This window comes from Cherax quadricarinatus, chromosome 57 (assembly GCF_038502225.1).
Source record: "Cherax quadricarinatus isolate ZL_2023a chromosome 57, ASM3850222v1, whole genome shotgun sequence".
In the NCBI taxonomy this organism is placed as follows: Eukaryota; Metazoa; Arthropoda; class Malacostraca; order Decapoda; family Parastacidae; genus Cherax; species Cherax quadricarinatus.
The window spans coordinates 10,064,014-10,086,488 of record NC_091348.1 but is presented as its reverse complement, the minus strand read 5'-3'; the positions used below and the strand labels follow the sequence as shown (position 1 = coordinate 10,086,488).

Sequence of the window (22,475 nt, the reverse complement as noted above, 5' to 3'; positions counted from 1 at the left end):
CTGTATGATCGACGAAAACGGAACCAAAAAATCAACGAAAAAAGTTGGCCAAAAACGAAATCGGCAATAACGGAGATCAACAAAACAGAGGGTCCACTGTATCTCTTATGGGGAAAATGGTTTCAGTTTTAGTAAATTTCACATTTCATCAGACTCTCTGGAATGGATTAATAAGAACACAAGAAAGGAGGATCATTGCACCAGGCCCGTTGGCCCATACTAGGCAGGTCCTTTGCAATCCATCCCACTAACAAAACATTTGCCCAACCTAATTTTCAATGCTACCCAAGAAATAAGCAATGATAACTCTATCCACTCATTCGCAAGTCCCACTCAAATCCAACCCCTCTCACTCATGCATTTATCCAACCAAAATTTGAAACTACCCAAGGTCTTAGCCTCACTAACCCAACTAGGTAGACTGTTCCACTCATCAACTACCCTATTTCCAAACCAATACTTTCCTATGTCCTTTCTAAATCTAAACTTGTCTAATTTAAATCCATTACTGCGGGTTCACTCTTGGAGAGAGATCCTCAAGACCTTATTAATGTCCCCTTTATTAATACCCATCTTTCACTTATACACTTCGATCATGTCTCCCCTCATTCTTCGTCTAACAAGTGAATGTACTATAATTATTATTAATTTAGGGAACTGGAGCACAGATCCAATTCCCAAGATCAAGAGTCCCTCACCAGTGTCAAGGTTCCCCGACACTGGTGTTTATGCACCTGGAGAAGAGAGAAGTGTAGAGGAGAGAAAGAGATTTTGGGAGATGTTGAGTGAGTGCATAGCAAGCTTTGAACCAAGTGAGAGAGTACTTGTGGTGGGGGACCTAAATGATAAGGTGGGTAAAACTACTGTGGAGGTAGTAGTAGGTAAGTTTGGGGTGCCAGGGAAAAATGAAAATGAGGAGCCTTTAATTATGTACAGAAAGAGGTTCGGTAATAAGAAATACATATTTTAAGAAAAAGATGATAAATAAGTATACAAGATATGATAAAGCATGTAATAAAAGTACAGTGGACCCCCGCATAACGATCACCTCCGAATGCGACCAATTATGTAAGTGTATTTATGTAAGTGTGTTTGTACGTGTATGTTTGGGGGTCTGAAATGGACTAATCTACTTCACAATATTCCTTATGGGAACAAATTCAGTCAGTACTGGCACCTGAACATACTTCTGGATTGAAAAAATATCGTTAACCGGGGGTCCACTGTACGTAGTTTATTAGATTATGTCCTGGTGGATAAAAGGCTGATGGGTAGAATTCAGGATGTGCATGTTTATAGAGGAGAAACAAGATATATCGGATCATATTTAGTTGTAGCTATAGTAGAGTAAGAAGTAGATGGAGCAAAAGGAAAATGGCAACAGCAAGTAAGAGAGAAAATGGCAACAGCAAGTAAGAAAGAGGAGTGGTTGGTGGAATGATGAGGTAAAGGGTGTGATAAAACAGAAAATGGTCATGTATGAGAGATTTTTAGAGAAGAAGTGATATAAGAAGGGTGGAGTATAGAGTAAAAGAGATGTGAAGAGAGTGGTGAGGGAATCCAAAAGGAAAGAAAATAATAGCATGGGTGAGGCATTGCCAACAAATTTTGCTAAGAAAAAAATTTTGGAGTGAGATAAACAGGTTAAGAAAACCTAGGGAACAAATGGATTTGACAGTTTAAAACAGAATAGGGAAGTTAGTAGATGGGGAATTGAAAGTATGTATTGGGAAGATGGCAGAAATGTTTTGAGGAACTGTTAAATGGTGATGAAGAGAGGAGTCAGTAATTTTATGTATTGGACAGGGCGGTGTAACATCTTTTAGGAGTGAGGAACCAGATGTAAGTGTGGGGGAGGTGCATGAGGCATTAGGTAGAATAAAAGGGGGTAAAGTAGCTGGAATTGAAGGGATTATGACAGAAATGTTAAAAGAAGGGGGGTATACAGTGTTGGAGTGGTTGGTATTTTTGTTCAATAAATGTTTGAAAGAGGGGAAGGTACCATAGGGGAAGAAGTTTACTGAGTATAACAAGTAATGCCCTAGGTAGTAGGTTGGTAGACAGCAACCGCCCAGGGAGGTACTACCGTCCTGCCAAGCGAGTGTAAAACGAAAGCCTGTAATTGTTTTACATGATGGTAGGATTGCTGGTGTCCTTTTTTCTGTCTCAATAACATGCAAGATTTCAGGTACGTTTTGCTACTTCTACTTACACTTAGGTCACACTACACATATATGTACAAGCATATACATACACACACCCCTCTGGGTTTTCTGCTATTTTCTTTCTAGTTATTGTTCTTGTTTATTTCCTCTTATCTCCATGGGAAAGTGGAACAGAATTCTTCCTCCGTAAGCTATGCGTGTCGTAAGAGGTGACTAAAATGCCGGGAGCAAGGGGCTAGTAACCCCTTCTCCTGTATATATTACTAAATTTAAAAGGAGAAACTCTTGTTTTTCCTTTTGGGCCACCCCGCCTTGGTGGGATACGGCTGGTGCGTTGAAAGAAAGAACAAGTAATGTGTATGGTAGGGTTGTTACTGAAAGAATTGGAGATAAGACAGAGAGCAGGATTACAGATGAATAAGGAGGCTTTAGAATGGATAAGGGATGTATATATCAAGTGTTTACAGCATATAAGTGAACAATATTTAGATAAAGGTAGGGATGTTTTCATTGCATTTATGGATTTAGAAAAGGCATCTGATAGGGGAGCAATATAGCAGATGTTGCAAGTGTATGGAATATGTAATAAGTTACTAAAGGCTGTAAAGAGTTTTTATGAGGATAGTGAGGCTCAGGTTAGTTTGTGTAGGAGAGAGGGAGATTCTTATTCTTTCAACAAACCGGCCGTATCCTGACCGAAGGAGGATTGCCCAAAACAAAAAACAAAAGTTTCTCTTTTTAACTTCAGTGATGTATACAGAAAAGGGGGTTACTAGCCCCATGCTCCCAGCATGTTAGTCGCCTCTTACGACACGCATGGCTTACAGAGGAAGAATTCTGTTCCACTTCCTATGGAGATTACGTTCCAGTAAAAGTAGGCCTGGCCTACTTTTACTGGGGTGTACAGTGTGTGGACAGGGGTGTGTAATGTCAACATGGTTGTTCAACCCTTTAAGGGTTCAGAGGCCAAATCTCAGAGTGATAGCCAGGGTCCAAGAATTTTCAAAAAATATTTTTGCTATTTTTTTCTTATGAAGTGGTAGAGAATCTTTTTCTTGAGGTAATATAGCAAAAAGTAGGAAATTTGATAGAAAACTGACAAAATTATGCTCTCGCGAATTTTGATGCATCAGCGATATTTACGCATTGGTGATTTTGCCAACTTTGACTCTCATTATAGGCTAATTACATTCCAGTTGACCAAATTATTAGCTATTTTGCTAGTATTACTTCTACTTTATTGATGGAGCACAAGAATTTACCAGTCAACTGTTTCATCTAATAAAGTAAGCAGAAATTGGTAATTTAGCCAATTTAAACACAAAGTTCAAATTATTCCAATTTCAAAACAAGATCCAGAATAAACAATGCAGGCATTCCTGGCACTAAACTAACACTTCCTTTGTTTATTAGTTATGTTTTCAGGCTTTACAAATGAATTCCATTTTGATTTTTTAGTCACAATGAATTTTTATTCACACCAAAATATAGAAGATTTACTTTTAAGCAATGTTGTACATAATAATTGTATAAATAATATTAACACATTTGTGAACGTACATTAGACCAACCAGCTGTTGTTTACTCCTAAACATTGGCAAAAATTGAACATTTCCTCTACTTTAAACTCAGTTTCAAGACATTTTCAGTACTAAAACCAATCAAAATCATCTCTATTTCTGTCATACACATTCCCTTCTATCAAATGAGACCAAGAAATTGCGAATACGACTGTAAAAAACATACGAAAAACCACCTCATAGTCTCTGTTTTAATCCAAAATTACAGTCGCAGTTTTTTTTCTCTCAGTATCCACTGTGTGCTGCAGGATTTGTTTTATGTAGTGCACACTTACCACATAGATGTGTTCTCTCGTATCTAGGCCCAAATTTACCGCTCACAGGTTATCTGAGCGAGCTGAGCTCATGCCGTAGATCTGCAGATTGGACCTTGGCTTCAAAGCCATAGATCTACGGGACAGACCCTGAAAAGGTTAACATATTTATAGACGGAGTTGTAAAAGAAATACGTAAATGCTAGGGTGTTGGGGATATTCTAAAGAGAAGTTGCAAAGATTAGTGGATGAGTTTGGGAGGGTGTGTAAAGAAATAAAGTTGAAACTGAACACAGATAAGTTTTATAAAGTATATGAATTATATCATTTGCTTCAACATTAGATGCATTTAACTTTTTTTTTCTCATCTACTTTCAGACTATCTTTCTATCACTCTGGTAGCAACAAACCTTTTCGTGAATCTCTCTTCCTACTTACATAGCTCTAGATTACTGGAATACCCGAAAAAATAGGGTAGTGTGAACTACAGCCAGCACAAGAGAGAAAATTAATTAAAAGAAAAATTAAATGAAGTCAAAAGACCGAAAGAATAGCCTTACTTCCAATTACTTTTAATTGCACATTAACACTCTTAGCACTCTTCATTAGCAGGAGAGAGAAGTTAGGTTAAAAAAAATTAACTTACGCCTTGATCACATTATCATCAACTGTAGAATAATTTCACAAACATACCTGGTCAGGCCAAGTGAAGGCAAAATAATGACCATAAAAAGAAGGAAAACGAAAGTCTTTCTCATGATAGAGTGGTTTTCTGAAGAGCGTGTCCAGTGAGACATGAACTGATCTGAATAAGACACAATAACAGGCATAAGTGCAGCCATGGTCCAAAGTAGCAGAGTTGGCAGGAATTCCGACAAAACCGGACTCTGTGGAGGCAGAAAAAGTCATTCAATAAAAGCATAACTTTATTTCTGTAACTACAAATTGGTTAATGCAAGCTGCAATCTATTTATGTATATACATAATAAAATATTTACATATAAATTTTAAAGCAGTAATTTTAATTCAGTTAATAGTTAGCAATCAATATAACAGTAAATTTTAACGAGAAACGTTTATTACTTTTAAACATGCCTAAAATACAGCATTATTATAAGTTATGCAAAAATTACAGCTATATAAACTTCAAAAAATGTATAGTGAACCCTCTCATTAATGGACTAAAAGAGGGGAGTTTGTGTACAGTAATGCTGATTGTTTGAAACTTCCAAATTATGAATTGAATTTTCATGATCTTCCAGTTGTCTTCTGAATTTGGTCCACTAATGTAGAAAGGATCCAGACACTAAGAATACAGGTATTTTAACCTGTACTACAGCACAGTACTGTACTGTATGTAATTTACAGTAGTTTTGCTTTCCTTTTTGTGGGTGAGATGAAGTTCAAACTGCCATGATTGACAGTGGTGACTCAGAATGGGTTTTATTTTCAGTCAAAGGAACTGTAGGGCTCTACTAGTGAAATTAATGTACAAGGCTAAGAAAACATGACACTGAGATGCCAGACTCAACTTTTTATTAGTTCAGTTTCTGCTTAACACTGAGAACCACACATTTCCTCCTGGCACCACTTGCTTTAGAAGCACTTTACTTAATATGTTAACAGTCACACAAAGCACTAAATCCAGAGGAAATTAGAGACTGGATAATGAGTGTTTGTGTGACTGAGCACAAACATTAAGCCAATGTAGGCAGTCTAAGGCTCAGGGAACAATGAAAACAGACAGGTTCTGGGTGTGACCACCCTGGCCTCCATGTACTGGACAAATGTTGAAGTCATTAGACCTGGTCCGCTGTTTCAAACGACAGCTGGACTATCACATTATTGTTGTAGACAAAATCATGTGTTATGGACTTTATCATACTTTGCCTGATGATTTCAATGGCTGTCCAGCCATTTCTCCTTTTCCAAAATTGCCAAAATATGCTAATGAGAGGTTTTACTGTACTTCTGTACTGTATTTTTCCTTAAGTACTACAGTGTATTATTACTATTGTTATTACTGTATTTTTTTAACACACCAGCTATCTCCCACTGAGGTATTATTATAACAATAAATTACTAATCCAAGGTACAGTGGAACCTCAGTTTTTGTGATTAATCCGTTTGAAAAAGTCTGACAATAACCGAATCGTACGAAAATTGAAGCAATACGTATTTCCCATAAGAAATAATGTAAATCCAATTAATCCATTCCAGACACCCAAAAATATTAACAAAAAATGCATTTTGTAGAGAATACATACAAAAAACAATGAGAAATAAACATAAATGACATGAAATGGATAAATGAACATTTAACATCACTTTTACCTTTACTGAAGACTTGGCATATGGAAGACAGCGAGGAGGGGAGAGGGAGGAGGAGAGGTTATTGTTTGGAAGGGGAATCCCCATCATAAGGAATTCAGGTTTCAAGGCCCTACCCAGGGTTACTTCCCTTCTTTGTCTTTTACTGGCACTTGGACCACCTTGAGAGTCACTGGACCCCTGTTGCACAAAAAAAATCTGTCCAGGGGACAATGCATTGTCATTGAACATGTTGCAGACAAGGCTTGCAACAGCTTTGTTAGGGTGATATTTCTCCACAAAACTTTGCAACACATTCCACTTTGTACACGTCCTTAATCACTGAAGAAGGCACATTCTCCCTTCCCCCTTCCTCCTCTTCTGAAGTAATTTCCTCAGCTGCAGACTGAGTCACAAACGCATGGGATGCTCTGTGTGGGTGCTTGATTCCGGGAAATGAGTGGCTGAGTCACGCGAGCAGGCGGACGAGTTTGGTACAAACCTTTTTCAACTGTACGAAAACCAAGCAGATGTACAAAAACTGGGAAAAAATTTTGACGAAAGTCATCGAAAACCGAATTGTACGAAAACTAGGGCATACAAAAACCGAGGTTTGACTGTAATAGGTTGGGAGACAGCAACCACCCAGGGAAGGACTACCATCCTGCCAGGTGAATGTGAAACTGAAACCTGTAATTGTTTTACATGATGGTAGGATTGCTAGTGTCTTTTTTGTCTCAAACATGCGGAATAACAGGTATACAGTGGACCCTCGACCAGCGATATTAATCGGTTCCTGATAGCTCATCGTTAGTCAGAATTATCGTTAGTCAAGTTAATTTTCCCCATAAGAAATATTTTTTTTTTTTTATTATCACACTGGCCGATTCCCACCAAGGCAGGGTGGCCCGAAAAAGAAAAACTTTCACCATCATTCACTCCATCACTGTCTTGCCAGAAGGGTGCTTTACACTACAGTTTTTAAACTGCAACATTAACACCCCTCCTTCAGAGTGCAGGCACTGTACTTCCCATCTCCAGGACTCAAGTCCGGCCTGCCGGTTTCCCTGAATCCCTTCATAAATGTTACTTTGCTCACACTCCAACAGCACGTCAAGTATTAAAAACCATTTGTCTCCATTCACTCCTATCAAACACGCTCACGCATGCCTGCTGGAAGTCCAAGCCCCTCGCACACAAAACCTCCTTTACCCCCTCCCTCCAACCCTTACTAGGCCGACCCCTACCCCGCCTTCCTTCCACTACAGACTGATACACTCTTGAAGTTATTCTGTTTCGCTCCATTCTCTCTACATGTCCGAACCACCTCAACAACCCTTCCTCAGCCCTCTGGACAACAGTTTTGGTAATCCCGCACCTCCTCCTAACTTCCAAACTACGAATTCTCTGCATTATATTCACACCACACATTGCCCTCAGACATGACATCTCCACTGCCTCCAGCCTTCTCCTCGCTGCAACATTCATCACCCATGCTTCACACCCATATAAGAGCGTTGGTAAAACTATACTCTCATACATTCCCCTCTTTGCCTCCAAGGACAAAGTTCTCTGTCTCCACAGACTCCTAAGTGCACCACTCACTCTTTTTCCCTCATCAATTCTATGATTCACCTCATCTTTCATAGACCCATCCGCTGACACGTCCACTCCCAAATATCTGAATACGTTCACCTCCTCCATACTCTCTCCCTCCAATCTGATATTCAATCTTTCATCACCTAATCTTTTTGTTATCCTCATAACCTTACTCTTTCCTGTATTCACCTTTAATTTTCTTCTTTTGCACACCCTACCAAATTCATCCACCAATCTCTGCAGCTTCTCTTCAGAATCTCCCAAGAGCACAGTGTCATCAGCAAAGAGCAGCTGTGACAACTCCACCCTGTGTGTGATTCTTTATCTTTTAACTCCACGCCTCTTGCCAAGACCCTCGCATTTACTTCTCTTACAACCCCATCTATAAATATATTAAACAACCACGGTGACATCACACATCCTTGTCTAAGGCCTACTTTTACTGGGAAAAAATTTCCCTCTTTTCTACATACTCTAACTTGAGCCTCACTATCCTCGTAAAAACTCTTCACTGCTTTCAGTAACCTACCTCCTACACCATACACTTGCAACATCTGCCACATTGCCCCCCTATCCACCCTGTCATACGCCTTTTCCAAATCCATAAATGCCACAAAGACCTCTTTAGCCTTATCTAAATACTGTTCACTTATATGTTTCACTGTAAACACCTGGTCCACACACCCCCTACCTTTCCTAAAGCCTCCTTGTTCATCTGCTATCCTATTCTCCGTCTTACTCTTAATTCTTTCAATTATAACTCTACCATACACTTTACCAGGTACACTCAACAGACTTATCCCCCTATAATTTTTGCACTCTCTTTTATCCCCTTTGCCTTTATACAAAGGAACTATGCATGCTCTCTGCCAATCCCTAGGTACCTTACCCTCTTCCATACATTTATTAAATAATTGCACCAACCACTCCAAAACTATATCCCCACCTGCTTTTAACATTTCTATCTTTATCCCATCAATCCCGGCTTCCTTACCCCCTTTCATTTTACCTACTGCCTCACGAACTTCCCCCACACTCACAACTGGCTCTTCCTCACTCCTACAAGATGTTATTCCTCCTTGCCCTATACACGAAATCACAGCTTCCCTATCTTCATCAACATTTAACAATTCCTCAAAATATTCCCTCCATCTTCCCAATACCTCTAACTCTCCATTTAATAACTCTCCTCTCCTATTTTTAACTGACAAATCCATTTGTTCTCTAGGCTTCCTTAACTTGTTAATCTCACTCCAAAACTTTTTCTTATTTTCAACAAAATTTGTTGATAACAGCTCACCCACTCTCTCATTTGCTCTCTTTTTACATTGCTTCACCACTCTCTTAACCTCTCTCTTTTTCTCCATATACTCTTCCCTCCTTGCATCACTTCTACTTTGTAAAAACTTCTCATATGCTAACTTTTTCTCCCTTACTACTCTCTTTACATCATCATTCCACCAATCGCTCCTCTTCCCTCCTGCACCCACTTTTCTGTAACCACAAACTTCTGCTGAACACTCTAACACTACATTTTTAAACCTACCCCATTCCTCTTCGACCCCATTGCCTATGCTCTCATTAGCCCATCTATCCTCCAACAGCTGTTTATATCTTACCCTAACTGCCTCCTCTTTTAGTTTATAAACCTTCACCTCTCTCTTCCCTGATGCTTCTATTCTCCTTGTATCCCATCTACCTTTTACTCTCAGTGTAGCTACAACTAGAAAGTGATCTGATATATCTGTGGCCCCTCGATAAACATGTACATCCTGAAGTCTACTCAACAGTCTTTTATCTACTAATACATAATCCAACAAACTACTGTCATTTCGCCCTACATCATATCGTGTATACTTATTTATCCTCTTTTTCTTAAAATATGTATTACCTATAACTAAACCCCTTTCTATACAAAGTTCAATCAAAGGGCTCCCATTATCATTTACACCTGGCACCCCAAACTTACCTACCACACCCTCTCTAAAAGTTTCTCCTACTTTAGCATTCAGGTCCCCTACCACAATTACTCTCTCACTTGGTTCAAAGGCTCCTATACATTCACTTAACATAAGAAATAATGGAAATCAAATTAATCCGTGCAAGACACCCAAAAGTATTGAAAAAAAAAATTTTTTTACCACATGAAATATTAATTTTAATACACACAAACTGAAGATTACATGCACAGTTACATGACACTTACCTTTATTGAAGATCTGGTGATGATTGATGGGATGGGAGGAGGGGAGAGGTGTTAGTGTTTAGAAGGGGAATCCCCTTCCATTAGCACTTGAGGCAGCAAGTCTTTTTCTAGGGTTACTTCCCTTGTTCTTTTAATGCCACTAGGACCAGCTTCAGAGTCACTGGACTTCTGTCGCACAACATATCTGTCCATAGAGGCCTGTACCTCTCGTTCCTTTATGACTTTCCTAAAGTGGTTCACAACAGTGTCAGTGTAATAGTCACCAGCACGGCTTGCAGTAGCTGTGTCAGGGTGATTTTCATCAAAAAAGGTTTGCACTTCAAGCCACTTTGCACACATTTCCTTTATCTTAGAAGTAGGCAACTTCTTCAATTTCTCTCTCCCCTCCTCTGAAGCAGTTTCCTCAGGTGTGCCCTCTTGCTGTTGAAGATGATCTAGCAGCTCATCAGTGGTTAGTTCTTCACTGTCCTCCACCACCAACTCTTCCACATCCTCCCCACTAACCTCCAACCCCAAGGACTTCCCCAATGCCACAATGGATTCCTCAACTGGCATAGGATTCTCAGGGTTAGCCTCAAACCCTTCAAAATCCCTTTTGTCTACACATTCTGGCCACAGTTTTTTCCAAGCAGAGTTCAATGTCCTCTTAGTCACTTCCTCCCAAGCCTTACCTATAATGTTTACACAATTGAGGATGGTAAAATGATCTTTCCAAAACTCTCTTAGAGTCAGTTGAGTTTCTGAGGTCACTACAAAGCACCTTTCAAACATAGCTTTTGTGTACAATTTCTTGAAGTTGGAAATAACCTGCTGGTCCATGGGCTGCAGGAGAGGAGTGGTATTAGGAGGCAAAAACTTCACCTTAATGAAGCTCATGTCCCTAGAAAGTCGCTCTGCCAAGTCTGAAGGATGACCAGGAGCATTGTCTAATACCAGGAGGCACTTAAGGTCTAATTTCTTTTCAATTAGGTAATTTTTCACATTGAGGGCAAATGCATGATGTAACCAGTCATAGAAAAAGTCCCTAGTGACCCATGCCTTACTGTTTGCCCTCCACAGCCCACACAAATTAGCCTTGAGGACGTTTTTCCTGAACACTGGGAGTTTCAGAGTGATACACCAATAAAGGCTTCACTTTGCAATCACCACTAGCATTGGCACACATCGACAGAGTAAGCCTGTCTTTCATAGGCTTATGTCCTGGGAGTGCCTTTTCCTCCTGAGTAATGTACGTCCTGCTTGGCATTTTCTTCGAAAACAGGCCTGTTTCGTCACAATTAAACACTTGTTCAGGTTTCAGTCCTTCACTATGTACTCCTTGAAGTCCTGCACATATTTTTCAGCCAATTTGTGGTCCGAACTGGCAGCCTCACCAAGCCATATCACACTATGAATGCCACTACGCTTCTTAAATCTCTCAAACCAATCTTCACTGGCCTTAAATTGACTCACATCACTAGTTGCTGGCATTTTTCTAATTAAATCGTCATGCAACTTCCTAGCCTTTTCACATATGATCGCTTGAGAGATGCTGTCTCCTGCTATCTGTTTCTCGTTTATCCACACCAATAAAAGTCTCTCAACATCTTCTATCACTTGCGATCTCAGTTTCGAAAACATAGTTGCACCTTTGGCAAGAACAGCTTCCTTGATTGCCGTTTTCTTGCCCACAATAGTAGCGATGGTTGATTGGGGTTTATTATACAACCTGACCAGCTCAGAGATATGCACTCCACTTTCATATTTATCAATGATCTCTTTCTTCATTTTTTTTTTTTTTCAATAAGTCGGTCGTCTCCCACCGAGGCAGGGTGACCCAAAAAAAAAAAAGAAAATCCCCAAAAAGAAAATACTTTCATCATCATTCAACACTTTCACCACACTCACACATTAACACTGCTTTTGCAGAGGTGCTCAGAATACAACAGCTTAGAAGCATATACGTATAAAGATACACAACATATCCCTCCAAACTGCCAATATCCCAAACCCCTCCTTTAAAGTGCAGGCATTGTACTTCCCATTTCCAGGACTCAAGTCTGACTATATGAAAATAACCGGTTTCCCTGAATCCCTTCACTAAATATTACCCTGCTCACACTCCAACAGATCGTCAGGTCCCAAGTATCATTCGTCTCCATTCACTCCTATCTAACACGCTCATGCACGCTTGCTGGAAGTCCAAGCCCCTCGCCTACAAAACCTCCTTTACCCCCTCTTTCCAACCCTTTCGAGGACGACCCCTACCCCTCTTTCCTTCCCCTATAGATTTATATGCTTTCCATGTCATTCTACTTTGATCCATTCTCTCTAAATGACCAAACCACCTCAACAACCCCTCTTCTGCCCTCTGACTAATGTTTTTATTAACTCCACACCTTCTCCTAATTTCCACACTCCGAATTTTCTGCATAATATTTACACCACACATTGCCCTTAGACAGGACATCTCCACTGCCTCCAACCGTCTCCTCACTGCTGCATTTACCACCCAAGCTTCACATCCATATAAGAGTGTTGGTACTACTATACTTTCATACATTCCCTTCTTTGCCTCCATAGATAACGTTTTTTGACTCCACATATACCTCAACGCACCACTCACCTTTTTTCCCTCATCAATTCTATGATTAACCTCATCCTTCATAAATCCATCCGCCGACACTTCAACTCCCAAGTATCTGAAAACATTCACTTCTTCCATACTCCTCCTCCCCAATTTGATATCCAATTTTTCTTTATCTAAATCATTTGATACCCTCATCACCTTACTCTTTTCTATGTTCACTTTCAACTTTCTACCTTTACACACATTCTCAAACTCATCCACTAACCTTTGCAATTTTTCTTTAGAATCTCCCATAAGCACAGTATCATCAGCAAAAAGTAACTGTGTCAATTCCCATTCTGAATTTGATTCCCCATAATTTAATCCCACCTCTCTCCCAAACACCCTAGCATTTACTTCTTTTACAACCCCATCTATAAATATATTAAACAATCATGGTGACATTACACATCCCTGTCTAAGACCTACTTTTACCGGGAAGTATTCTCCCTCTCTTCTACATACCCTAACCTGAGCCTCACTATCCTCATAAAAGCTCTTTACAGCATTTAGTAACTTACCACCTATTCCATATACTTGCAACATCTGCCACATTGCTCCTCTATCCACTCTATCATATGCCTTTTCTAAATCCATAAATGCAATAAAAACTTCCCTACCTTTACCTAAATACTGTTCACATATATGCTTCAATGTAAACACTTGATCTACACATCCCCTACCCACTCTGAAGCCTCCTTGCTCATCCGCAATTCTACATTCTGTCTTTCTTCATCTCCATAGTAATTCTCACCCTATTTGCTGTAGGGTTGGCACTAGAAGCTTTCTTGGGGCCCATGGTGACTTATTTTGCAGGTGCAATCACTAAAAAGGCTGTGATAATGTGAAATGTTCCAGTTGTATGTTTGGAAGCAACCGCGGTGGCTGGCTGGCTTGTAAACACTGGCACCAAAGGGACAAGTGAGGCGCGCTCAGGCCAAAGTGGACGCGTATGGTACGGAACGAATAGCGCTGGTCGGGTTTTTAAGCGCTAGTCGAGGCAAAATTTTTGCGTTAAAATGTATCGCTAGTCAGATTTATTGTTAATCGATGCCATCGTTGGTCGACGGTCCACTGTATCTTGCTACTTCTACTTACACTTAGATCACACTACACATGCATGTACACACACACATATACATGCCCACCTGGTTTTTCTTCTATTTTTTAATAGTTCTTCTCTTCTTTATTTCCTCTTATCTCCAAGGGGAAGTGGAAAAGAATTCTTCCTCCGTAACCTACGAGTGTCATAAGTGGCAACTAACATACCGGGTGCAAGGGGCTAGTAAACCCTTCTCTTGTATACATTACTAAATTTAAAAAAGAAAAACTTTTTTCTTTTTTTGGGGGTCACCCTGCCTCTGTGGGATATGGCTGGTTTGTTGAAAGAAGAAGAATTTTACTAATGCCAATCTTTTATGAAACAAACTCCATGGCACGTAAGATATGTAGTCACAAGGTTCTCGGTTTTAATAGCCACAGTAAAACCAGTTATGCTAAAGAATTAATTGACAAAGCATTCTTACAATATCTTACCATGCTGTGGATTTTCTCTGAGAGAAGAATAATATCCAGACCATTGATGATAACAGCAGGTGTTGTAAGAAAAAAGAGCACCACAAACAGCATGATATTAAGAATAATTGCTTTCAGCCACCAATGGCGATTTGTCACTGAAAGGTTTGCCCTGGAAAAAATAAATGAACATTCAGTGAAGATCTAGTGCATTAAATCACCTTCAACATATAATGGTTACATTACAATGATAATGCTGCTGAGATTATTAATTCTAACTGTTTAACCTTTAAACTGTCCACAGGTAGATCCACGTTCACGTGTGGCGGGCTCCGAACGTAGATCAACGTTTTATTTTTCATTCCTTCAAATTTGGCACAATGGGTCTGATTCGCCAAGACGTGAAAGAACGGCTCTGTGCACTAAGTGTGCACACTACGAAAAAATCAGGAACCACTTGATACCTTGTGGGAGCACCAGTTCAGTTGAGCGCAAGCTAGAGCAAATAACGCGGCAACCACCAGTGATTCATTGATGTCATGTCATATTAACGCTCACATTTTAAGAGGAAAGTAAAAATAGGTTAGATAAATGCATGAGTGTGTGTGGGTGGGTGAGAGTTGGACCTGACTAGCTTGTGCTCCTTCTTTCAGTGGATGTGACCTGACTAGGTGGGTCATTGGTCTAAGCTGGGGGGGTGACATGGACCTGCCTTGCATAAACCGGTAGGCCTGCTGCAGTGTTCCTTCTTTCTTACGTTCTTATGTATTCGGCTGGCTGGCTGGCTGGCTTTGGCTGTCTCTGTCTGTATCTGTCTATATCTATATCTCTATCTACCACTGTGTATCTGTATCTGTCTATATCTCTGTCTCTCACATGTACTCATAAATACAGTTATTATACATAATGTAAATTACCTAGGATAACCCAAAAATTCCAGGCCAAGTGCTATACAGTGTTTGTAGATTTTTTTTTTTTTAACAAGTCAGACATATCCCACCGAGGCAGGGTGACCCAAAAAGAAAGAAAATCCCCAAAAAGAAAATACTTTCATCATCATTCAACACTTTCACCTCACTCACACATAATCACTGTTTTTGCAGAGGTGCTCAGAACACAACAGTATAGAAGCATATACGTATAAAGATACACAACATCTCTCACCAAACTGCTAATATCCCAAACCCTCTCCTTCAGAGTGCAGGCATTGTACTTCCCATTTCCAGGACTCAAGTCCGGCAATATAAAAATAACCAGTTTCCCTGAATCCCTTCACTAAATATTACCCTGCTCACACTCCAACAGATTGTCATTTCCAAAATACCATTCGTTTCCATTCACTCCTATCTAACACGTTCATGCACGCCTGCTGGAAGTCCAAGCCCCTCGCCCACAAAACCTCCCTTACCCCTTCTTTCCAACCTTTTCGAGGATGACCCCTACCCCGCCTTCCTTCTCTGACAGATTTATACGCACTCCATGTCATTCTACTTTGATCCATTCTCACTAAATGACCAAACCACCTCAACAACCCCTCTTCAGCCCTCTGACTAATACTTTTATTAACTCCACACCTTCTCCTAATTTCCACACTCCGAATTTCTGCATAATATTTACACCACACATTGCCCTTAGACAGGACATCTCCACTGCCTCCAACCTCCTCCTCGCTGCTGCATTCACAACCCAAGCTTCACACCCATATAAGAGTATTGGTACTACTATACTTTCATACATTCCCTTCTTTGCCTCCATAGATAACGTTTTTTGTCTCCACATATACCTCAATGCACCACTCACCTTTTTTCCCTCATCAATTCTATGATTAACCTCATCCTTCACAAATCCATCCGCTGACACGTCAACTCCCAAGTACATGTATCGGAAAACATTCACTTCTTCCATACTCCTCCCCAATTTGATATCCAATTTTTCTTTATCTAAATCATTTGATACCCTCATCACCTTACTCTTTTCTATGTTCACTTTCAACTTTCTACCTTTACACACACTCCCAAACTCATCCACTAACCTTTGCAATTTTTCTTTAGAATCTCCCATAAGCACAGTATCATCAGCAAAAAGCAACTGTCTCAATTCCCATTTTGTATTTGTTTCCCCATAATTTAATCCCACCCCTCTCCCAAACACCCTAGCATTTACTTCTTTTACAACCCCATCTATAAATATATTAAACAACCATGGTGACATTACACATCCCTGTCTAAGACCTACTTTTACCAGGAAGTAGTCTCCCTCTCTTCTACACACCCTAGCCTGAGCCTCACTATCCTCATAAAAACTCTTTACAGCATTTAGTAACTTACCACCTATTCCATATACTTGCAACATCTGCAACATTGCTCCTCTATCCACTCTATCACATGCCTTTTCTAAATCCATAAATGCAATAAAAACTTCCCTACCTTTATCTAAAATACTGTTCACATATATGCTTCAATGTAAACACTTGATCTACACATCCCCTACCCACTCTGAAACCTCCTTGCTCATCTGCAATCCTACATGCATCCAGAGCGAACTTTGTGTTCTTATATCTCGGTAAGTACTGGTCCTAAAAAAAATTTTTTTTGGTCTTATATCACAGAAAAATTGCCCTCTTTAATTTAAAAACAAAAAACAATTTTTTTTATATTTCAAAATATTTGGAGTGCCACGCAAGTGAACATAGATCTATGTTTGGACAGTTTAAGGGTTAAAAATGGAAATACTTCACTTAATTATAAAAAGTCACTTAAAAATTATAGACAACCACTAAACAAAGCGCTTCTCTTTCACTCTCACCCTAAATCATAAGAGGCTGGATACCAAGAGTGTAAAACTGTAGTTTTTAGAAAAGGGAAAGGATGGATTATGTCAGAAAGAAATGAGTGGTGCAACCATGCTTGTCTATTCAGAGTCTTAATGTTGGGAGGGTTCCGTGGAGATGTGATGGTCGGAGATAAACACACTTGTTGGGTTGTATTCACTTATATTAGCAGAGTTGTGAGGGGAGTATAGCCCAGCCTACCTGTCTCGCCTATGCCTATACTGGAACTAAGAGAGGGGCAGAGTGTCTGACGCTGACATGTGACATCACGTGACGTCACATGCTAGCCCCTAGGCCTAGCAAGGGATCGTCTATATAAAATATGTAGATGGTACTAACTATGATACTCAGACAGGCTACACAACATTAAGCCCACAATATGTATGTTGCTGTACTTGAGAAAAACACACAAGCGACAACTGGAAACTTGATTTAAGATAACACTGCTTGCAAATCAAACTTTTTCAGGTCTGATCAAAATGTTGCTCGTATGTTTCTATCAACCACAATTTGTTGGTACAGTATAAAGTTGTAACAATCCATTTCTCTCAATCCAAACCCCATCCACTAACCCTGATTCAACCAAACAAAAATTGAAATTCCAAACCTCCTACCAAGTATAATTGGCAGGTCTAAAAAAAAAAAAACAAAAAAAAAAAAAGTTAAATACAGCAATCTGGACATAACAGCAATTACAGAAACTAAAATATCTATAACAGTAGATGAAGTACTATCAGGAGGTATCAATTAATATGAAGTTACTGGCCAGTGAGAAGTTCATCATCTTAACCACAGACATCATGTCATTGCTGTAAAAACACTCAAATGGGTGACTGTTGAAGGCACCTTGAACAGTTGAATTATGAATGATTTTTTCTGGATGAGCACAATAGATGCTCATTTCCTGTTCATGCACAAACTTTTTTATGCCTTTTATCTTATATTTATAGTTTTTCTAATGTGTTATAATTATTTTTTTATGGATTGAAAATCTAACCTATTTTAGAAATGAGCTACAAAACCACACGTGAAGAATTTACAGTGGAACCTCAAATTTCGAACTTAATCCGTTCCAGGAGCTAGTTCTAAATTCGAAAATTTTGAAAAGCGAAGCAATATTTCCCATAAGAAATAATGGAAATACAATTAATCCGATCCAGAAACCCAAAAACATTCACAAAAAAAATATATTTTATAGAGATTAATTATAGTTTTACATACACACAACAAATATTGTGTACAATTATGTATTAATATATTTAAATAAACATATAAAATAACATTTTTACTCACCTTTATTGAAGATTGGTGACAGCATCTGGAAGATAGGTTAGTGTTTGGAAGGGGAATCCCCCTCCATAAGGACTTTAGGTATTAAAGCATTCTCTGGGGTTACTTCCCTTCTCTGTCTTTTAATGCCACGAGGACCAGCTTGAGAGTCACTGGACCCCTGTCTCACAAAATAATTATCCACAGTCTTCTGTTTCTGGCGCCTCTTTAAGATTTCCCTATAATGGGACATGGTTTTGTCACTGAACTTGTTGCAAAGATGGCTTGTTTCAGCTTGCTCATGGTGGTACTTCTCCACAAACATTCGGACATCATTTCACTTGGCGCAAATCTCCTTAATCTTCCAAGAAGGTGGACAGGTCCAGTACCCGGCGGTTCAAAAATAGGGGCGAGTTCGATAATAGGGACAAAGTTGGTTCGAAATATGCGGTCGATTTCCGAAGAGTTCGATAAGCGATACATTCGAAATTTGAGGTTCCACTGTACTTAAATGCCTGGAGGAAGGTTGCAATGTGAAGCAAAGAAGGAGTAGCAATCCTAATTAAGGAAAGAAATGAGATGTGAAAATCAGAATACACCAATCTGTCCTGAGTTGACAGAAACACAGTTTAATAATATTCTGTGAAATGCACTGTGATAAAATGAAAATAAATGCTGAGCTATACACGACAGCAGTCAGCCATTCACCAAGCCCTGATAGTCAGCCATTCATTCAGTTCTGACAGATGGCCTTCCACAAGTTTAAGATTTACCAGTATGTATCAATCATCTAGTAACAATTACTCTAATATTTTAACTTTATTTTTTTTTTTTTATTATCACACTGGCCGATTCCCACCAAGGCAGGGTGGCCCGAAAAAGAAAAACTTTCACCATCATTCACTCCATCACTGTCTTGCCAGAAGGGTGATTTACACTACAGTCTTTAAACTGCAACATTAACACCCCTCCTTCAGAGTGCAGGCACTGTACTTCCCATCTCCAGGACTCAAGTCCGGCCTGCCGGTTTCCCTGAACCCCTTCATAAATGTTACTTTGCTCACACTCCAACAGCACGTCAAGTATTAAAAACCATTTGTCTCCATTCACTCCTATCAAACACGCTCACGCATGCCTGCTGGAAGTCCAAGCCCCTCGCACACAAAACCTCCTTTACCCCCTCTCTCCAACCTTTCCTAGGCCGACCCCTACCCCGCCTTCCTTCCACTACAGACTGATACACTCTTGAAGTCATTCTGTTTCGCTCCCTTCTCTCTACATGTCCGAACCACCTCAACAACCCTTCCTCAGCCCTCTGGACAACAGTTTTGGTAATCCCGCACCTCCTCCTAACTTCCAAACTACGAATTCTCTGCATTACATTCACACCACACATTGCCCTCAGACATGACATCTCCACTGCCTCCAGCCTTCTCCTCGCTGCAACATTCATCACCCATGCTTCACACCCATATAAGAGCGTTGGTAAAACTATACTCTCATACATTCCCCTCTTTGCCTCCAAGGACAAAGTTCTTTGTCTCCACAGACTCCTAAGTGCACCACTCACTCTTTTCCCCTCATCAATTCTATGATTCACCTCATCTTTCATAGACCCATCCGCTGACACGTCCACTCCCAAATATCTGAATACATTCACCTCCTCCATACTCTCTCCCTCCAATCTGATATTCAATCTTTCATCACCTAATCTTTTTGCTATCCTCATAACCTTACTCTTTCCTGTATTCACCTTCAATTTTCTTCTTTTGCACACCCTACCAAATTCATCCACCAATCTCTGCAACTTCTCTTCAGAATCTCCCAAGAGCACAGTGTCATCAGCAAAGAGCAGCTGTGACAACTCCCACTTTGCGTGTGATTCTTTATCTTTTAACTCCACGCCTCTTGCCAAGACCCTCGCATTTACTTAAATATATTAAATATATTAAACAACCACGGTGACATCACACATCCTTGTCTAAGGCCTACTTTTACTGGGAAATAATTTCCCTCTTTCCTACATACTCTAACTTGAGCCTCACTATCCTCGTAAAAACTCTTCACTGCTTTCAGTAACCTACCTCCTACACCATACACTTGCAACATCTGCCACATTGCCCCCCTATCCGCCCTGTCATACGCCTTTTCCAAATCCATAAATGCCACAAAGACCTCTTTAGCCTTATCTAAATACTGTTCACTTATATGTTTCACTGTAAACACCTGGTCCACACACCCCCTACCTTTCCTAAAGCCTCCTTGTTCATCTGCTATCCTATTCTCCGTCTTACTCTTAATTCTTTCAATAATAACTCTACCATACACTTTACCAGGTATACTCAGCAGACTTATCCCCCTATAATTTTTGCACTCTCTTTTATCCCCTTTGCCTTTATACAAAGGAACTATGCATGCTCTCTGCCAATCCCTAGGTACCTTACCCTCTTCCATACATTTATTAAATAATTGCACCAACCACTCCAAAACTATATCCCCACCTGCTTTTAACATTTCTATCTTTATCCCATCAATCCCGGCTGCCTTACCCCCTTTCATTTTACCTACTGCCTCACGAAATTCCCCCACACTCACAACTGGCTCTTCCTCACTCCTACAAGATGTTATTCCTCCTTGTCCTATACACGAAATCACAGCTTCCCTATCTTCATCAACATTTAACAATTCCTCAAAATATTCCCTCCATCTTCCCAATACCTCTAACTCTCCATTTAATAACTCTCCTCTCCTATTTTTAACTGACAAATCCATTTGTTCTCTAGGCTTTCTTAACTTGTTAATCTCACTCCAAAACTTTTTCTTATTTTCAACAAAATTTGTTGATAACATCTCACCCACTCTCTCATTTGCTCTCTTTTTTACATTGCTTCACCACTCTCTTAACCTCTCTCTTTTTCTCCATATATATTCATATATATTCTAGTTTTTATTGTCATATTCGGTAATTTTTAACTTCTCTACATCCTAGCACTATCTACACTACCATGCAGGTTGACCTAAAAAGAAAGAAAAAACTTTCATCATTCAATACATCACCATCACTCAAACATAATCACTGTCTTTACAGAGGTGCTCGGAAATGACAATTTAGATGTCCCTCCAAACCGCCAATATCCAAAACCCCTCCTATAAAGTGCAGGCACTGTGCTTCCCATTACTAGGACTCAAGTTTGGCTAACCAGTTTCCCTGAATCCCTTCACAAAATATTACCCTGCTCACGCTCTGACAGTTCATCAGGTCCCAAAAACCATTCGTCTCCATTCACTCCTATCTAACATGCTCACACACACTTGCTGGAAGTTCAAGCCCCTCACCCACAAAACCTTGTTTACTCCCTTCCCTCCAAACTTTTCGAGGACAACCCCTATCCTACCTTCCTGCCCCTACAAATTTATATGCTCTCCAAGCCATTCTACTTTGTTCCATGCTTTCTAAATGACGAAACCACGTGAAAACTCCTTCTTCAGCCCTCTGACTAATACTTTTAATTACTTCACACTACCACCTAATTTCCACACTATGAAGTCTCTGCATAATATTTACATCACACATTGCCCTTAGACATGACATCTCCACTGCCTCTAGCCTACTCCTAGCTGCAGCATTTACAACCCATGCTTCACACCCATATAAAAGTGTTGGTACCACTATAATCTCGCTCATTCCCTTCTTTGCTTCCATGGATAGTTTTTTCTGTCTCCACAGATACCTCAATGCACTACTCATGTTTTCTCCATAAATTCTATGGTTAACCTCATCCTTCATAAATCCATCCGCTGAAAAGTCAACTCCCAAATATCTGAACACATTCACTTCTTCCTTACTCCCTCCCTCCAATGTGATATCCAATTTTTCTTTATCTAAATCACTTGATACCCTCACCACCTTACTTATCTATTCTCACTTTCAACTTTCTTCATTTACACACCCTCCCAAACTTGTTCACCTTTGCAACTTTTCTTTAGAACCTCCCAAAAGCACAATATCATCGGTTAAAAGTAACTGTGTCAACTCCCATTTTGCATATTATTCCCCATAATTTAATCCCACCCCTCTCCCCAACACCCTAGCACTTACTTCTTTCACAACCCCATCTATACATATGTTAACCCTTTCA

The 22,475-nt window shown here is 39.8% G+C and overlaps 1 protein-coding gene across 5 annotated transcripts in view; it reads right to left on the bottom strand.

The window, feature by feature from the left end:
* Positions 1 to 22,475, bottom strand: part of Tmem63 (transmembrane protein 63) — a 249,443-nt gene that overhangs the window by 120,864 nt on the left and 106,104 nt on the right. For all 5 annotated transcript variants that reach the window (XR_011393591.1, XM_070097342.1, XM_070097339.1 and 2 more), the window contains 2 exons: positions 14,259 to 14,409; positions 4,693 to 4,886 (listed from right to left, as the gene is read on the bottom strand). Coding sequence is in view for 4 of the 5 variants with exons in the window: in XM_070097342.1 (XP_069953443.1) it covers positions 4,693 to 4,886; positions 14,259 to 14,409 (345 nt within the window). In the remaining variant the exon portion in view is untranslated. The remainder of the gene's footprint in view (positions 1 to 4,692; positions 4,887 to 14,258; positions 14,410 to 22,475) is intronic.